The sequence below is a fragment of the Parambassis ranga genome, chromosome 3 (genome assembly GCF_900634625.1).
Source record: "Parambassis ranga chromosome 3, fParRan2.1, whole genome shotgun sequence".
NCBI classification, from domain to species: domain Eukaryota; kingdom Metazoa; phylum Chordata; class Actinopteri; family Ambassidae; genus Parambassis; species Parambassis ranga.
Genome location: NC_041024.1, coordinates 5,285,706 through 5,301,973, shown reverse-complemented (window position 1 = coordinate 5,301,973; position 16,268 = coordinate 5,285,706). Strand labels below are relative to the sequence as shown.

The 16,268-nt window shown below is 42.7% G+C and overlaps 2 protein-coding genes across 5 annotated transcripts; one reads left to right on the top strand and one right to left on the bottom strand.

The window, feature by feature from the left end:
• The first annotated feature begins 209 nt into the window (after nt 1-209).
• On the top strand, nt 210-2,950 carry LOC114433297 (40S ribosomal protein S17-like). Its single transcript, XM_028401790.1, has 5 exons — nt 210-303; nt 739-890; nt 2,225-2,330; nt 2,436-2,501; nt 2,815-2,950. Exons 1-5 carry the CDS (start codon nt 301-303, stop codon nt 2,890-2,892), a joined length of 405 nt encoding a protein of 134 aa, XP_028257591.1. The 5' UTR covers nt 210-300; the 3' UTR covers nt 2,893-2,950.
• Nucleotides 2,951-6,148: 3,198 nt separating this feature from the next.
• cpeb1b (cytoplasmic polyadenylation element binding protein 1b) lies at nt 6,149-15,231 on the bottom strand. Of its 4 annotated transcripts, XM_028402596.1 has the most exons (12): nt 15,207-15,231; nt 14,846-15,017; nt 12,372-12,593; nt 11,187-11,416; nt 10,548-10,803; nt 10,342-10,455; nt 10,106-10,210; nt 8,895-9,031; nt 8,539-8,737; nt 8,363-8,457; nt 8,134-8,214; nt 6,149-7,576 (listed from the first exon to the last, which is right to left on the bottom strand). In XM_028402596.1, the coding sequence occupies exons 1-12, from the start codon at nt 15,219-15,221 to the stop codon at nt 7,466-7,468; spliced, it is 1,737 nt and encodes a 578-aa protein (XP_028258397.1). In that variant the 5' UTR covers nt 15,222-15,231; the 3' UTR covers nt 6,149-7,465. The 4 variants fall into 4 exon arrangements, with proteins under 4 accessions (XP_028258397.1, XP_028258394.1, XP_028258395.1 ...); XM_028402593.1 differs by lacking the exons at nt 14,846-15,017; nt 15,207-15,231 and adding an exon at nt 12,786-13,101; XM_028402594.1 differs by lacking the exons at nt 14,846-15,017; nt 15,207-15,231 and adding an exon at nt 12,786-13,101 and having other exon boundaries at nt 10,121-10,210.
• Between the last annotated feature and the right edge of the window lie 1,037 nt (nt 15,232-16,268).

Below are 16,268 nucleotides of genomic sequence, written 5' to 3'. Positions count from 1 at the left end.
ATGTAAAGATTTGTTAAATGTAATATTTAAATCAATAAATATTTAGTGAACATTGACATAAAAAGTAAAAATTACAATATAATTTCTCACATTTTCTTTATGTGAATTCAAACTGCTACCTACCGAAGGAAAGGAAGTTTTTAAAACCATTTAATAGTGGGTTTGATTTTTATGTCCCTGCAGTTCTCTCCTCCTGCCACTGGGGGGCAGTGTCGGGGCTGTCACAGCAGCGCGGTGCAGTCACGCTATAAACTTCCGGTTTGACTCTGCGGTGTTTCTCTTCCACCGGTCCGAGTCAACATGGTGGGTACACGGAAAAACACTTCACTGTTTCTGCCCTCACAATCCTTGTCAATCCTCACTGTCTGTCTGTCCACCAAGCGGTTACACATGTTACGCTGTTCACAAACTACGCAAATAAGACTACAAGCTGAATTTTGGTGCACTTTGGTGAAGTTAAACATATGTAAACACAGGCTAACTGTTCCCGTGCTACTAGCTAACTGTACACATCAGCCTCAAAAATCACCGGTACAACTATGTGTGTGCGACAACTTTGTGCCGGTTTGACTCCGTGTATGCCGCTTTCAATGTGTCCGTTGAATTTGTTCACACTGGAGTCTGAAACTGTCTTAAATACCATATTCAGTGTAGCACTTGTAAACAGTGACAGCAGCTTTCACGGTACTATCCTGTCATCAATGCCGTGTTTCCTCACTATATCCTCCTCCCCTTCAGGGACGAGTCAGGACCAAGACAGTCAAGAAGGCCGCCAGGGTCATCATCGAGAAGTACTACACACGTCTGGGCAATGACTTCCACACCAACAAGAGGGTGTGTGAGGAGATCGCCATCATCCCCAGCAAGCCTCTGCGCAACAAAATCGCAGGGTAAGACTCAAGCTGCAGAAATGTGCACACATGCACTAGCTGCTGCTCACTTTGTTTGATCAGTGATTTCTGCAGCATGGAAGATTGTGTCAGATTTGTAGTGATATGGAAGAGAAGGCTAGCAGCTGGATAAAACAGGAGTCAGTGTTGCATGATGGGATATTCAGTTGGGAAAGGATGCTGATATTGTTTGGTGTGTGTTCAGCAGTTTATGGATTTGTTTGTTGTAGGACAGCTCAGCATATTTCTGTATTTCTAAAGACTTTTGATGGTTCTTCTGGTGCTGGTTGCACTCATGTGGTGGATGAGAGGTGACTGGTTGTTTACTTGCAATCATGTTTTGCTGGTTTTATTAATTTTTTGGCTCTTAATAGGCTTTTAATTGGTTAATCATGATAAAGCTACATGACTGCGATATTAACCAGTTCCCAATAATGCTCATCAATTTTCAAATGTCATGCTGTAAAGACCTGGTGTTAGACTTTACTACTACTCTGATTTTTGTTTTATAAACCCACACACTTGACCCGATTTGGGATTTTAGTTAGTGTGCTTAGTTTAATTGTGACTAAAACACTAGCAGTGAAAACCAAAAAAATGCACTAAAGGCACTAAAGGAAAAAATATATTTGATGTTTTGTTGCATGACTTTTTTATGAGTCTGTCACTGTTTTATAACATAGTACTCAGATCAGTTCTCGCTGCAGACTAGACTGTAGACTGGTTAATAGGGGGGTTCGCTTTCAAAAGCGAAATCATCAAAGACGATGTGATGATGAAGTTATTTGGTTTGTGGAGTTGTTGATATGATAATCATAAGTTTAACTTAACCCAAATGATGCAACTGTTGATAAGTCTTTGAACTCCAGCGCCTCTAAAATCTGCAGCATTTGGTTTCAATTCACAATAAGAATATGTTTTGGGATGTCCACAGCTTTCATGATGGTTTTCATGTTAGATTATTGACATCGTGATGTTTCTCCTCTTGTGCCAGCTGTCAGGGTGAGGTTGTGATCTCTGCTTCAGTCTTCAAGGGATGATGTGTTAGGAGGGTTACAGAGAGTGAGCTGCTGCCTCGGGCAGCGCTTGGTGGGAGTGTCCTGCATTATTAATGGATTTCATATGAGACTTTCTATAGACACAGTTGTCAATCAGTTTTCCTTGTTTTATATTGATAATGGTTTTGGTTGATGATTGTCAAATTGTGAGTATTAAATGAAATAATCTTGTTGTGTTACGGACTTAAGCAGTTGATTCAGTTCAGTTCTGTAAATATGAACTCATCAGTCTTGCAGGGACTGCTGTACAGTAAAGACTTCCTGTTTGTGTCTCAGGTACGTGACACACCTGATGAAGCGCATCCAGCGTGGTCCAGTCAGAGGAATCTCCATCAAGCTGCAGGAGGAGGAGAGAGAGAGGAGGGACAACTACGTCCCAGAGGTCTGTGCTGTTTTTATGGATTTATTTGGTTGCTGGTGTGAAAACTTTAAGAAGAGTGAACAGACAAGTTCAGACCGCTGATTTATTCTTCATTTCTTCCTGCAGATCTCTGCTCTGGACCAGGAGCTCATCGAGGTCGATCCAGACACAAAGGAAATGCTCAAGATGCTGGTGAGTGAAAAACAAAGAGAGTTGGAGGTGGACAGATGGCAAACACACAGAGATCAGTATTAGATTCAAAACAATTAGAATCAATACATGTTATGAATGTCCCTTTTAAGAATAAACTACAGTCTCTCAACTGTGACCAAGGGTGTTTTCACACTTGCTCCCATTCAGCTCCTAAAACAAGAACTGAGTTCTTTTTCTGTTGGTCCACTTTTTGGTCCACTTAAAGAGTTCAGTTCTTTTGAAAGGGACCAAGTGTGAAAACTCCCTAATACTCCAGTTCATGTAAATCACCGACATGTTTGTTTCCTCGTAGGATTTTGGTGGCCTTTCCAACCTTCAAGTCACTCAGCCAACCATCGGAATGAACTTCAAGACACCGCGAGGACTTTGAATTACTGTATGTGCTGAACTTTCTAAGTAAAGATATGTAATTATTAAGAAAAACTGTTCAACGTCTCTTGTCTGTGCTTTACTGTCCAAGTGAAACTCCAAGCAATACAATGTTCGACTCAATCAGTGATCAGAAAAAATTAGGTTTTTAGAACTACAGTTTTAGCTACCGGTACCGGACTGATTTTTTTTTTTAATCGAGGCAACATAGGGATTGTTTTCTCCCCCAAGTGGCTTCTACAGATCTGCCAATGTTCTGGTGGGGAATCTGTGTTTTCTGTGGGTGTAACTCATATTGTTGGTTAATGGTCAGTTAGCCACAGATTCCCCACCAGAACATTAGCAGAACTGAAGAAGCCACTTGGGGAAGTGGCAGAACGTATTCAAAAAACAATCCTGGAGTCCATCTGCCTCGATTTAAACTCTTAGAAATGACTGTGACCTGAATGAATGAGAGCATCCTGACTGATTCTCAGCTTTTCTTAGGTGGGTGTGAAAAGTACACACATTTACACTATATTACTTCAACTAGCTCAAACTTTGCAGACAAAAGACATTTGTCTGCAAACTGCATTTAATATTTTAGTTTTTTTGGTGATTCAACTAAAATTCTACTTCAGTAAAAGTAGCATCAAAGCATTATAAACATTACAGAATTGAATATATTACCTGTTCTATCTGACATTTTCCCAGCTGATTCAGGAGGCTCATCGGGAAACATTACAATCTGAAATAAAAAATATTTAGTACAAAGCCAAATACAAGTATAGCCATAAAGTCCTGTCCTGTGTGGATATGTTACTTTTTGTTTTCAGAGTACTTCTGAATATTTTTAGTTCGTATATGTTAAACTAGAAATGGAAGATTACAGATGGCACCGATCTATGAACGGGATCTAATTAGGCACATTTTAATAAAACATATTTACACTTAAATGAAGAATTAACCTGACATAAGCTAAATGAAAATAGATTTGAATATATTTATAAATTTATTTTCTCTGTGAGCAGCAACAAATTAGATTGTACCTAAAAACGTAGCATATAAACTACACAAAGATGTAACTCATGAGAAGCTGCACTGACTTGAGTAAATTTAAATTTTAACAAGTTCTATATGTGTTTTTCCCAACAAATCTACATTTGAGCCAGTAGTGAAGTATTCAACGTATGATTCAACGAGTCTGAAGTGTCATTCTTGACTGTGCAGTCATTTGTATTTAAGTATCAGTGGTTCACTGACTGAAAATTGTCCAGCACAGAGCATTCAGGCTTGTCTGTAACTGTAAGTCCTGTGATGTGGCTGAAAGCCGAGCATTTAGCCGTGACACTGACAGAATGGTCACGTCACTTTTAAGAATGAATTTGACCATCTGACTGAACTTTGGTGTTCACATTCTTTTTCAAATAACGTGCTGCTAACTGCTTAGAATTAAGGAACTAAACTTTTAATGCCAATTAAATTAAATCAGTTTGTTTTGTTCATGTTTCTGAACAAATTCAAACAAAAACAGTAATTACTGCAGTAGTAACATACTGGTTGTTTTCTGCATTAAGCACTAGATTTTAAATATTGTCTGTTAGTACTTTACTATAGGAAGGTTATGGATGTATGGATTAGTCCAATTTTATAAATAAGAAGGACATGTATGGGTCCAATTAGTTTGAATTAATTGAATTTGTTCTGGTATCTTTATCGTTTGCTTCACATAGGAATCTTTTTCAAACATCTGTGTGCTGATAATAGCTTTGAGTGAAGGGGCTCAGCTTATAGCATCTACATGCCAATTAAATGGTTTTGTTTTATGCTTCATCAGTTTTACACACAGCATCTCACAGACCTCAGAATGCCGAGGAGTGCTCTGTCAGACTGTGACTACACGTTTCTACAGTTAATACTGAGAAGTAGTGAACATAGTAATGTTTGTAGAAGCTCTGTCTGAAGAAATAACACGTATACACGTACGTAACATGTATACATAGAATAAGGGGATTTTCTTATTTTTCTTCTAAATTAAGAATAAGGACTAAAGCATTTCACAAAGCATCTCCGGCCAAAAATGAGTTCCTACATGGAAAATTGTTGAGAGGAGAAAATCGATTTCTGAGCCGAGTACTTACCAGTCTGTCTGTAGAGAACTGTGAAGACCTGTCGATCCTTTAGGATCCAGGCGTGCATGTGTTAGGGGATGTGATCTTGTGTCTTCTCTGTCTTGAATGCCTGTAACATCAGGAGGAGAGACTTGAAGACCTGAGGAGAGCAGAAGAAACATGAGCAGCAAGTGAGAGTAGAACATGAGGAGAGAAGAAGAAGAAGACCCATGCTGCCCACACAAGTGTACTCACCAAATTATAAATATAAAACAATGTCCTAATGTTTGCCCACCACTGAGTGCAGACCCCTGTGTGTGTGTGTGTGTGTGTGTGTGTGTGTGTGTGAGATTATGGCTGCAGTGTTACTAAACTAATCTGTGTCCTATAAATGAGCCCAGACCAGACAAATTCAGGTACATAAATCAATTTCAAATGGTTCAAATTCATACAGAAATATATTTGGTCATTTTTGAGGCTCCACTCCAACCGCCTTTAGTTTAAGATAAGTGTTTTATTCTAGTTTTCTGCACTTAAGGCAGCCATGTTGGCAGCTTTTTGTCACTCATTTGACTCTGTGTCCTCCTGGAAATGACGCATGTGAATACCCTCTATAGCCCGGAAGACAATTTAAAATGGAACAGGAGTGGTATCGTTAAAGACAGTACATTTCCTAAACATCTGTCAGCCCAATATCATTTCTTAGGACAGCAATGTTACATGATGGAGCTTCTAAAATGAGAAAAGGTGAGAAAAGTAGAGGAATGCTAGGATGAACAGGTTTTTGGTAGATCCCCAAAATCCCCCTTTTTAATATAAAAATAAGTAAATCAGGATGTTTGTTCACATGCTTTAGTTTCCCCACCCACTAACATTGTGATGTTAGTGATGTTCAGACCCTGGTGGTCTGGAACGAACAAACACTAAGAGAACATGTCCTCTGAGATACTACAGTCTGAAACGCTTCCTTGCAAAGAGTCCAATTAAATCATTTGAGGTCAAATTTGAGGAAGGAACAGACTAAATTAAGACCTCAAAGACAAAAAGTACTCAGACAGTCACATCAATTAAAATGTCCAGACGCATGAGGTAATGCTTAAACACCTTTATTGTGCCCAATCTGAACATACTCCACAACTGTAAGTAGCAGCAAACTTGGCAGACCACAATGAGGTAGACTTTCAAAACTCTAAAAAGCAGCTGGGCTAAAGGGACACAAAGCTCAGCATGACAAACGTAATGATAAAGAAAAGACACTTTGTCTTTGGCACACAGCTTATTATGCATTTATGTCCAACTGGAACAGGAAGGCAAAAATGGGATAAGAAAGCATGGGGACCATTTACTGGGGTCTACTCAAGCTCTGGATAGATAATTTATCTTCATCAGCTAAGTGGAAGTTCTTACATTCAACAGGAAAACAAGCAGCTGTTCTAACATAGGCGTGTCCCCCCTGCTGATGTACAAAAAGTGATTAAAAACCACTGCCACCTCTCCACACGTGCAAATTAAAAAGTGCAAAAATCAAAACTATGTACAATCAAATGATTCACTCTTCTCTAGTTTCAACGGGATCCATCGGTTGCTCGGGGAAGAAAAAAAGGAAAAAAAGAAAATGGATTACCAGTTGAAGCATATCCAGTAGTATTGTTACATACATTTAATATAACTAGACTAACAAAGCAAGTTAAAGTAGTACATCCAACGAATGTGCCCATTCAGTTGAAATTTGGGAGGGCAAATAAAAAAAAAAAAAAAAGAAAAAGCCACTGAAAAAAAATGAGGAAAAAATAAAAATAAAAAGGGGGTTTTCCCATAAACAGCCACCTGGTAGAATTCTGTTCAATATTATCATGTCATGACTTAAAACCGTTTGTGTACAAATTAGTAAAAAACTGCGTAAAAATGTCTGAAATGCGACCGGTTAAATGAAGCCCAACATTCAACTCCCAAAAGTAAGAAACACCAGCTGGCCTGCACAGGGAAAACTGATGCCAACCGGGGTAAGGGGCGGGAGGGAGGAGGGGGAAAAAAAATAAAAATTTAAAGGCACTGTATGGCATTTGCCAATGAACGGCAATGAGACTTGCGTGATTGCTCTTCACTATGCAACACATGTAAACGAAAAATATATAAAGAGAAAAAAAAAAAAAAAGGCATTTTCATCCACTTCTTAACCTTAGGCTGACTCCCATCTTTCTGTCTGGCCACAAGTCAGGGAAAATGCATACGTGTGAAGGGCCCCTTGTCTCTTCCCAACAAGGTCACGGTGCATAGTGCCACTGTGAACAACAGCAAAAACGTAGCAAGTGCAAAAAGTGAACATTTTCTACAGTGATATCCCCCCAGTGCCTGGTGGTGCCGTGGTGCCCTTGTACTGAAGGACGTCTGGCATACGTGCTCTCCTTGGCGGGGCGGCGGTGTCGCCCCATAGAGAGGAGCTCTTCCTCTGCAGGTCCTTCAGAGCGCCTGGATCCATCTGCTCTAGCTGGAGTCCCTGTTCTTCTGGTTGCGCATGAGGGGCCGGTGGTTGCTCAAGATGTCCATGGAGTGCTGCCAGTGCCAGCAGGAGCGGCAGTAGTACTTGAAGCAGGCCTGTGTGGTAGCAGACAGACATTGGGTTGTCAAACTAAATCATTTTTGCATGAGGATATGGAAATAGGTAAAAGTCCAGCTGCTGCAAAACTGATAGCATTAATATCGCTGATTAAAGTTATCAAAAAGCTGGACAACTAGTTTCTCCAGTATTTATGCCCCATTACCAGATCGCAGTAAGTGAACATTACTCATGATGTAACTACACCATATTACATTCAAAACTAGTCTCCCTGCAGTCAGATGTTTGACCACAGAGCAGGCTCAACTGCATGTGTCGACTGATGGAAACCACTGTTCTTCAATTGCAACTGCAGCATTTGTGTTGTGCTGACTAAATGTTATTTAGTGCCGTTTTGAGGTCAGTTTTTGGTGCTCTCTGCGGAAAAGACACTATCCTTTAATTCCTTTGAATACTTAGTAATTTAAGCTTAGATTTGTTTGCATTTTACAACTAACAAAAGTCAAATTAAAGTACCATCAGAAAGGTTGACCCCCTACAAATATGTAACAAAAAGCAGAGTAATGTACTAAAAAAAAAAAAATGTTTCACTGACCTGGTCTCTGCAGAAGAAAGGTCCAGGCTGACGAAGGCAAACTTGACACATGGAGTCTTCCAGGTAGGGATCAATCTGAACCTAAGAGGAAAAAGAAAAAAAACAGCCAAGAGAGCCTTTATTTTTTTAACCGTTTGTGCTGCATGTGAGGTTTACGGGGATGCGTTTATATTTGATAGCATTCAGTGCAGTTGTGACAAAGGATTAGCACAAATATTGATTATCTTACCTTCTTTGTAAACTTGGGTGTTTTAATCTCCACAAATGCTGCACACACAGCCTTCAGGTAACTGCGCTGATTGTTGAAAGTGACACGTCCAGAGCCTGAACACAGAGGTCAAATCAGAGGTCACCAAAGAGCACTTCTTGGTTGACAGATTAATCATCAGACACCTGCAGTCTCACCTATGGGGTACTTGTGCTTGTCCGTGTCGATGCCAGCATACATGACACCTCCAAACAGGTCATTCATGATGCTGGCCAGGGCCTCGGCGTTCAGCATGCCATGCAGCGCGCCGACAAACACTGTCTTACTGGGATCCAAACGCTGGGCAGGGCAGCGCACGTAGTTACTGTCAGAGATCACCCAGGGAATCACCTGCACCTGTAGCAGGAGGGAGAGGCAGGACTTACTCTGCAATGCCTTTAAGGTGAACACCTTAACAAGGACTGGGCATCAGCTGCAGTTTCCCACAGGTATATGTATGCATCTTTGGTGTCATTTTGATGTCATTAAGGACGTTATATTTGTTCCTACTCACATCCTTGCATCTCATTCTGCGGCTGGACATCTTGAAGTAGTACTCTCTGCTGTCCTCGGGGTGAAATGGGTCCTGGGAGCAGGCATGGAGCAGAGCACGAACCGACTTCTCATTCTCAAACACCAGGTAAACGTAGCCTACAAAGAAAAGAGCAGAATTTAGAACAAACACTTGAGTCTCCTCATGGTCTGCAGACACTAATGCAGGTGTGATAATCCAAGTGTAGACTAGTTTTACAGCGTGCCAGATTGTAGTACTCGATATGTTTTCCATTAATTCTTTAAATGGCGTCGTTACGAAAGACTACTTGACATTAAACAGACACTAAAGAATACTTCTCAGGTGACTGGATGGACCATCAATCGGTGCCACACTGCAGAGGAGCTGCTAAGCATCTTTGAAAGCTAGCAAGTTAGTATGTCAGCTTACAAAGTTTGCCATCACGATAATAACCAAAGCAAAAAGTCACATCTAATACAGTAATTGCCAGACACCGATTAGTACAGGCACAACAAGATGCATTGGTGCAACTTTGAACTCAAAACTTGCATGAATCCAACAAATGGCTTTATGGATTGACCTAACATTCTGTGCAAATAACTTTCCAAATTTCAAGTGATGTTTGCAGTTAAACCAAAAGAGGAACGTCTGTTATAGGTAGAACAGGAAAAAAAAAAAAAAAACACTTCTGCAGTTTCCACAAATGCTTTAAAGATAATCTAATGTTCAGTTACTGAAACATGTACAACAGATGATAAACAGTCTGATATCTGGACAGCTAGAGCAGCAAATGTTGCACTGCCTCCCTGTTTTAATGAGAAGTCTCACAGACGCTGATATTTGTTCTAAAAATATATTTAAAGAAAAAAAGATTAAACAGAGCAGGAAACCACATAGCTAACCTTAACATTTTATTCTTCCAGCTAACAAAAAAGTGCAAACCAAAGGAGCCTAAATATAGACTACAAGCAGTTTAACTGCTGATGAAAAAAAACTCCCCTCTGAAAGTCACACACAGGGTGCGATAGAGTTCATGTTCATCCACTCTCTGCTTCTAGCACCGTGTTTTCTGCTCCAGCTGTGCCCAGAATCACCATCTTAGCACCAGCTGATATGGACCAACAGTCCACACCAGCATGCTCATGTGCTCACCATAGTGCCACCTTAAACACCGGGAAGGAAAAAAATAAGCCTACCAGCTTTGTCGTTACCTTTGGCCACATTACCTTTGGGAGGGCAGCGAGGGTGCTTTCCATCCTTACCCGGCCACTCCACAGTCAGAGGGCCATAACCACTGAAGGTGTTGATCAGGCCAGCTGGAAAGTACAGTGCATTTAAGTAGAAGTGTGTGGCAAGTGATACAGCTACAAACCGATGTCACTGTAAAATGTAGGCAAATGTGGGTGGATATAAAAACAGGTGTAAACGCCAGCATTGCAGCTGCTACCTTCTGTGATGTCCCAGGGAACACCACCAAGAAAGACCTTACAGGAGTACAGAGGATCCTTGTTGTTCCTGGGAGGCAGCTGACCGCTCCATGTGAAAGTGGCCTCATTCACAGCTACAGAGCGCAGAGCAAGAGGTGATCAATCCAATTGTTTAAAAAAAAAAAGTTTAATTGAACTAAAAAAAAAGGTGGATTAATAAACTTACCTGCAGCCTGTCTGTGCAGACGGGCCTCCCTCTCAATGCTGAATGTATCGTCCGAGTGGTCAAGCATGTCCGCTCCTGGCCACGGAGAGCCTGAACGCCAGCGACGAGAAATGGCTGAGGAGGCGGGGCTGGCGCTGGATGGTGGGGTCAGGGGAGAGCTAGTGTCCTGAGGGTCCAGATGGGAGCTCAGTTGCAGGAGATCCTTCTGCATGTTCGATGTGAGAAACGGCAGGGGAGGAGAAATACGCAGAGTGGACTAGACGGAAAGAGAAGCCCGATTAAGTAGTGCCAAAAATAATTTGACAGTTGAAAGAAATGCAGACATCTTTGTCACTCAGAAGTGGTGGTGTGAGGCCAGGTTCTGGTGCCGGAGGTGCAGGATTTATATTGCAGTGACTAAACACAAGCCGACAGTAACAGAAGATGTGACAGGAGTGGGGGAAACACATTCTGAAAACTGCTTGGGGCTCTGCGGGATAACAGATAATCAGAAGACAAACTGTTGACCACTGTTTAGTGGTTACATGGCTTTGCTAACCACTTATGCTGCAGGCTACATCTGTGTCAAAGAATTCAGTTAAGGGGTTTTTCCCCCCATTATTTCATAAGATACAACAATGCTCAGATTATGCCTCTTACTAGCATGTCACAGATGTGGTCCGACCCCGAGCTGAAGCCGCTGGTCTCCGAGTCTTCAGGACTGCTGGAGCGAGAGTCCAAAAAGGAGCTTGAGTCCAGGCGGTTTGCCATGCGAGCCATTCCGGGGAACTTCTCCAAGAAGTCAGCAGTCATGCCCACAGGCTCAGGGGGCAGGTAGCCTGGGGGCTTCCCAAGGATGCTACTGAAGGGGCTGTTCAGCATACCAAGGACTGGAGAACAGGAGAGTGACACCATTAACCATTTTTCAAATCATCTGTCCTACAAAGTGGGGGTTTTTGTGCTGAATCTTCAGAAGCGGATGGCTGAAATGCAAATAAGTCTCCTGAAATGTGCCTATAAAAGATCTTAATGTGCAAACTGGATGCCAACAGTAACCCAAAGAGGACAACGCTTTCCACAGAAGCAACTACCCATCTAGAGCATTCAATTTATCATCTTTCTAAAACAAGCCAAGTGACCATTAGGCAGCAATTCCTTAAGTATGACCCAGAGTATTCCTTCCTACTGATAACACAGTGAGTCAGCTGGCAACAGTGGCAGGTATGTAAGCCTACAGCTTGGCCTGTAACAGTGACCATGAGGCTCTGCGGGGGATTATTCAGCTGTAGGCCGCATTCAAAGCTCTGTCCCACTTTGTTACAGGCCCAGTTTAGAAAGCTCTAAATGAAGTTAGTTGATTTTGACATGCAGAGAGATAAAACTATAGGACTACAAATGGGTCAGGAGAAATGGGGCATCCTTTTAATGGGTGGCACCTCTCCAAAGACAGACAGCTCATCTCAAAACCGACATCCCAAATGTCAGCATTTACATAATTCCTAGGTCCATCTCTAACCAAGCCTACTGCCGCACACACTGACACTGGGTGTTTGATCAACAGGTAACAGCCACATATTTAAATGTAAGCTCTGGCAACATGATTTAAGGGGAAAGAAAAGTAGCTTCACTGGCTTGTTTTTGTGCGTAGAGATGCAGCAAAGCAAAACTGCCACATCATCCTCCCCAGTGACGCTACAGCCTGTTCCCACACATACAGGCTGCTGTTAACCAGCCATCACAGTTTTCAATATTAATGAGGGCGCAGGAATCAAACAACCACAGGATCTGTGCCGATCACAAGGGACTCAATACACATTCTGCCAAAATAAAATGTCTGGTACTTACTGGAGGGTGAGCTTGTTTGAACCTGGGATGGGGAGGCGTGCGTGTCCGTGTCCTGGCTGCTCCAGGGTCTGTCCCAGCCAGACAGACGGAGGGACTGGAGGCCCAGGCCCAGGTCTGTGATGCCTGGTGAGCCCCTGGCTGAAGGCATCTCCTGGGAGCCGGGCAAGCCACCACAGTTGGGAAAATGCATCCTCCTGCTGCCCACCGCAGCCAGCTCCGACTCTTATAATACACAATCCAGTTCAGCAATGTAGCAAGACAGCAGAGAGGGAGAGAGAGAGGGAGAGAAAGTGTTAGCTAACAGGAACAGTTTCAGTCTGCAACAAAGAAAAAGGGCAGGGCGTGATCTGTCACAACAGAAGAAAGGTCTTATGAAAATTAAAAAGTTCCCTCATCATCACATCTCACCCCTACCCTGGCTGACGGTGGAGCTAACCTGCTGCCTCTGTGCCCGGTGCAACTGCCATGCATCTCCGTCCGCATCACTGACCCACCTAGCAGCATGTGACATGGCTGCTGATGCACTCGCACACCCCTGCTAATGACATCAGCTTCCCCCCACCCCACCTCCCTGCTTCCTTGCCTAACAACTGTGTAATGAAAAATTCCTGTCAGAGCTATTGGCTTGTTGATAGAAGCACTCCCCTCTCTGGTAGGCACAGCACGTCTCCGAGTTGGTGAAAGACAGCTGCTGCCGTTACTGCCGCTACTGCCGCTTACTCCGTGTCTAGCCGTGCTTCCTGAGCAAGCTGACAGAGGCAGGAGGGAGGTAGGAGGAGGGGCAGAGCTACAGCAGAGCAGCATGGTGGGAGGCAGCATGGGAGCGAATGACTCAGCAGACTTACTGAAAAAAGTAAATTAAGACATGAGGATGCCCTGACATTCTCAGTCTAAAAATCAGTAGTTTCAGTTTGAGTTGTACACACAAATAGCAGAGAGAGTCATGCAAAGCCTCGCTGTAGCAGAAGCAGCTGACTGATCAGATGTTGAGGACGGAGTGAGTCGCACTGCTGCCAGCTCCTCCCTTAGCTCTCCAGGCCTGGAAGGCTTCCAGCTGACAGTTACACCCCTGATTCAGCAACACCAAGCTGGGGTGGACACGGTAGAGAGGCCCCAGCACAACTTTGAGCATCAACTTACCCTTTACTTAAGCTAAGCAACATATGTGTTGCACTGCTGCTCATATAGACCGAGCAAAAAAACAAAAACGAAATCATCCACAGTAAGAGTGGAAGTCACAAGTGCCAACATGCCTTAAGCAAATGAACAGCTCAAAAAATGGATGCAGGCACTGAGCTCAGCCTAAATCTTGGCAAATCTCACTCCTGAGGGTAAAAAAAAAAAAAAAAAAACCCACTTGAAAGTGCTGCAATGCTGCAGAGCAAGCGGTGCAGCATGAATCAGCGGCTGGTACCTGAATAACAATACTGACAAGGTGACAGTTTTAACAGATGGCACGAGAAAGTCAGGGGGAATTAAACACTGAAGTGCACACAGGCTGCTGGTTGAGCATTTAGTGTTGTTTTCTAGTTAGAGACGACACATACGCATCCATTTTTAATTGGACATGGAGGTTTAAGTGGTATTTTAAGGCTAGTTTATCAATACTGACACACTTCTGCATTGAATTTCAAAATAACTGCAAGAAGCTACACCAGAATGTGATCTTGTCCACAGTAGTGCTATGTGAATTCAGTGTATAGCAAGGCAGAGTGTGGTCAATGCACAGCAGACTTTTGCACAAAAGGGTGCATTCAAAGGTGGCGGGTATGGTTACAGGTTCAAAAGCTGAGGTGACGGCCCTTTTAATGCAGTTAAACAAGCATGTGTGTTTTCTAATAGATTTAATCTTGGCAACTGGACTCAAGGATTGTTTTTGGAAGACGTTTCACCACTCTCCCCCTGGTGGCTTCTTCAGTTCTGCTACTTTTCTGGTTGGAACACATAAAACTCTTCAAAAACGGACGTCTTCAAAAGACAATCCTTGAGTCCAGTTGCCTTGATTTAAACTCTTGGAAATGACTATGACCTGGATGAATGAGAGCATCCACAGATATAAGCATGTGTGTTGCCATCCATTTTGTGTCAGTGCTGACTGCCCGACATGTGAACGCAGCATTTAGTGACCTGTGCCAACAATAGACCATTGGAAGTTTGGTCACAACACACATGCGTAAAAGCTGCTGTTCACGAACTTGACCACTATGCCTTTAAAGATGGCCGCTGACACCACCAAAAGAACCAGGACTAACCCTCGTTTTAGGCTCACCCCTGAAGCCAACACACACAGAAAATTCATACAATACTGCAGTTTTAAAATGACTAAAATGGAGTCAGAGAGACTGATTTGAATCGTAAGAGCAGCTGAGCACAGATAAACACTGAAGTTTCACAGTTACATTGACCTTTATTTATAAGAAATACATATTTTTGGTGTGGCCCAGACGGGAAGTGGTGAGTGAGATTTGTTTTACCACACAGTAGGTCAGGCTTTCCCTTGGCGTTGTTGGGTGTGGTGCACACACCGGTGAAATCCAGAGCGTTGCCCAGCATGGTGTTCATCCTGCGAAAGATGTCCGCGTTGCTGCAGGAGGACAGAGCTGGAGAGTCGGAGTCCGAACTCTCCGGCCTACGAGCATCGTTTCTCTGCAGGCGGAGGGGGAGGGGGTAAAAAGGTTACGGCAGCATTCATGCTAAAAGTTAAAGTCAAGGTTAAACTGTGCACAAACGTGTTTTTAGCTCTTACGAACCTAGCGAGGCACTTGGAGTCATGACACAGAAAAGTAAAAAGTTTAACACAAAACTAGTCAAAGTCGGTTTGTTTCGTTGACTCACCAGGGAAAACGCCATGTTGTGGTCAGACAGCCTAAAAGAAATGTCACAATATGAACCGCTGCTTCTTAATAAAGCTCATATTTAACAAAAGCCTGCTAGCAGCTAATTAGACCCAATTTAGTGAACGTGCGCGCGGACCAATCAGCGCGCCAAGAGCTACTCCGTCTGTTCACGTGCTCCACATCAAACGAAGGCCGCGGAGTAGTCACGTGTCAGAGGTCCTGAAAAACAAAAAGTGAAACAAAAACCAAAGACTGCGGAATAAAAACGCTGCTATTTATTAAATTAATACTAAATATGATTTAATTAATACTTTAAAAAATATTTTCAATGTTTTCTCATCATCTCAATCATGCATCCATCCATTATTGCTCGTCCTGCACAGTGTGTCACAGGGTCATTGCAATCATTATCAGGAGCATCCATCTCATTTTTCATGACATTAACTGTTTGCTGTCTTCCTCATAGTTCTCTCTCTGCAGGTCTCTCTGCCTCCAGACCTGCAGCCTGACCAAACCAATGCTTATTGCCTGTTATTCATCTTTGTTTTATACTTAACTGTCATCTATCCTCCCTGTCCTGTCTACATCCTCTTCTCCTCCTCTACTCAGCCAGCTATCAGCAGGAAGGTCCTCCCTTATGAGCCGGATCCTGCTCAAGGTTTCTTCCTGTTAAAGAAGCTTTTCAATGCTACTGTTGCTCTTAAGGGGATTCCGGCTCTGGGTCTCTGTAAAGTGCCTTGAGACAATTCTAATAATGTAAGCGTTATATAAATAAAAATAATAAACAGTCTTGATGGCCTTTCAAATGGCATTCTGACATCATTATGCATCTCTAGTTTAGCATTAGTGTAAATGTGGAAAGCTTTAAGAGGGCATGTGGGTGGGTAGGTAGACAGATGTGTAATGTTTCCTTTGATTAAGAGATTGTCTAATCTTCATCTTCTGCACCAGCCCGTCCAGCTGCTGTATCCGTCTCCTTGCAGACTGAAGCATAAACCAGTGCACTTGCTATCACGTACTGATAAAACATATACAGCATTTCACTGCAGATGGTGGATGA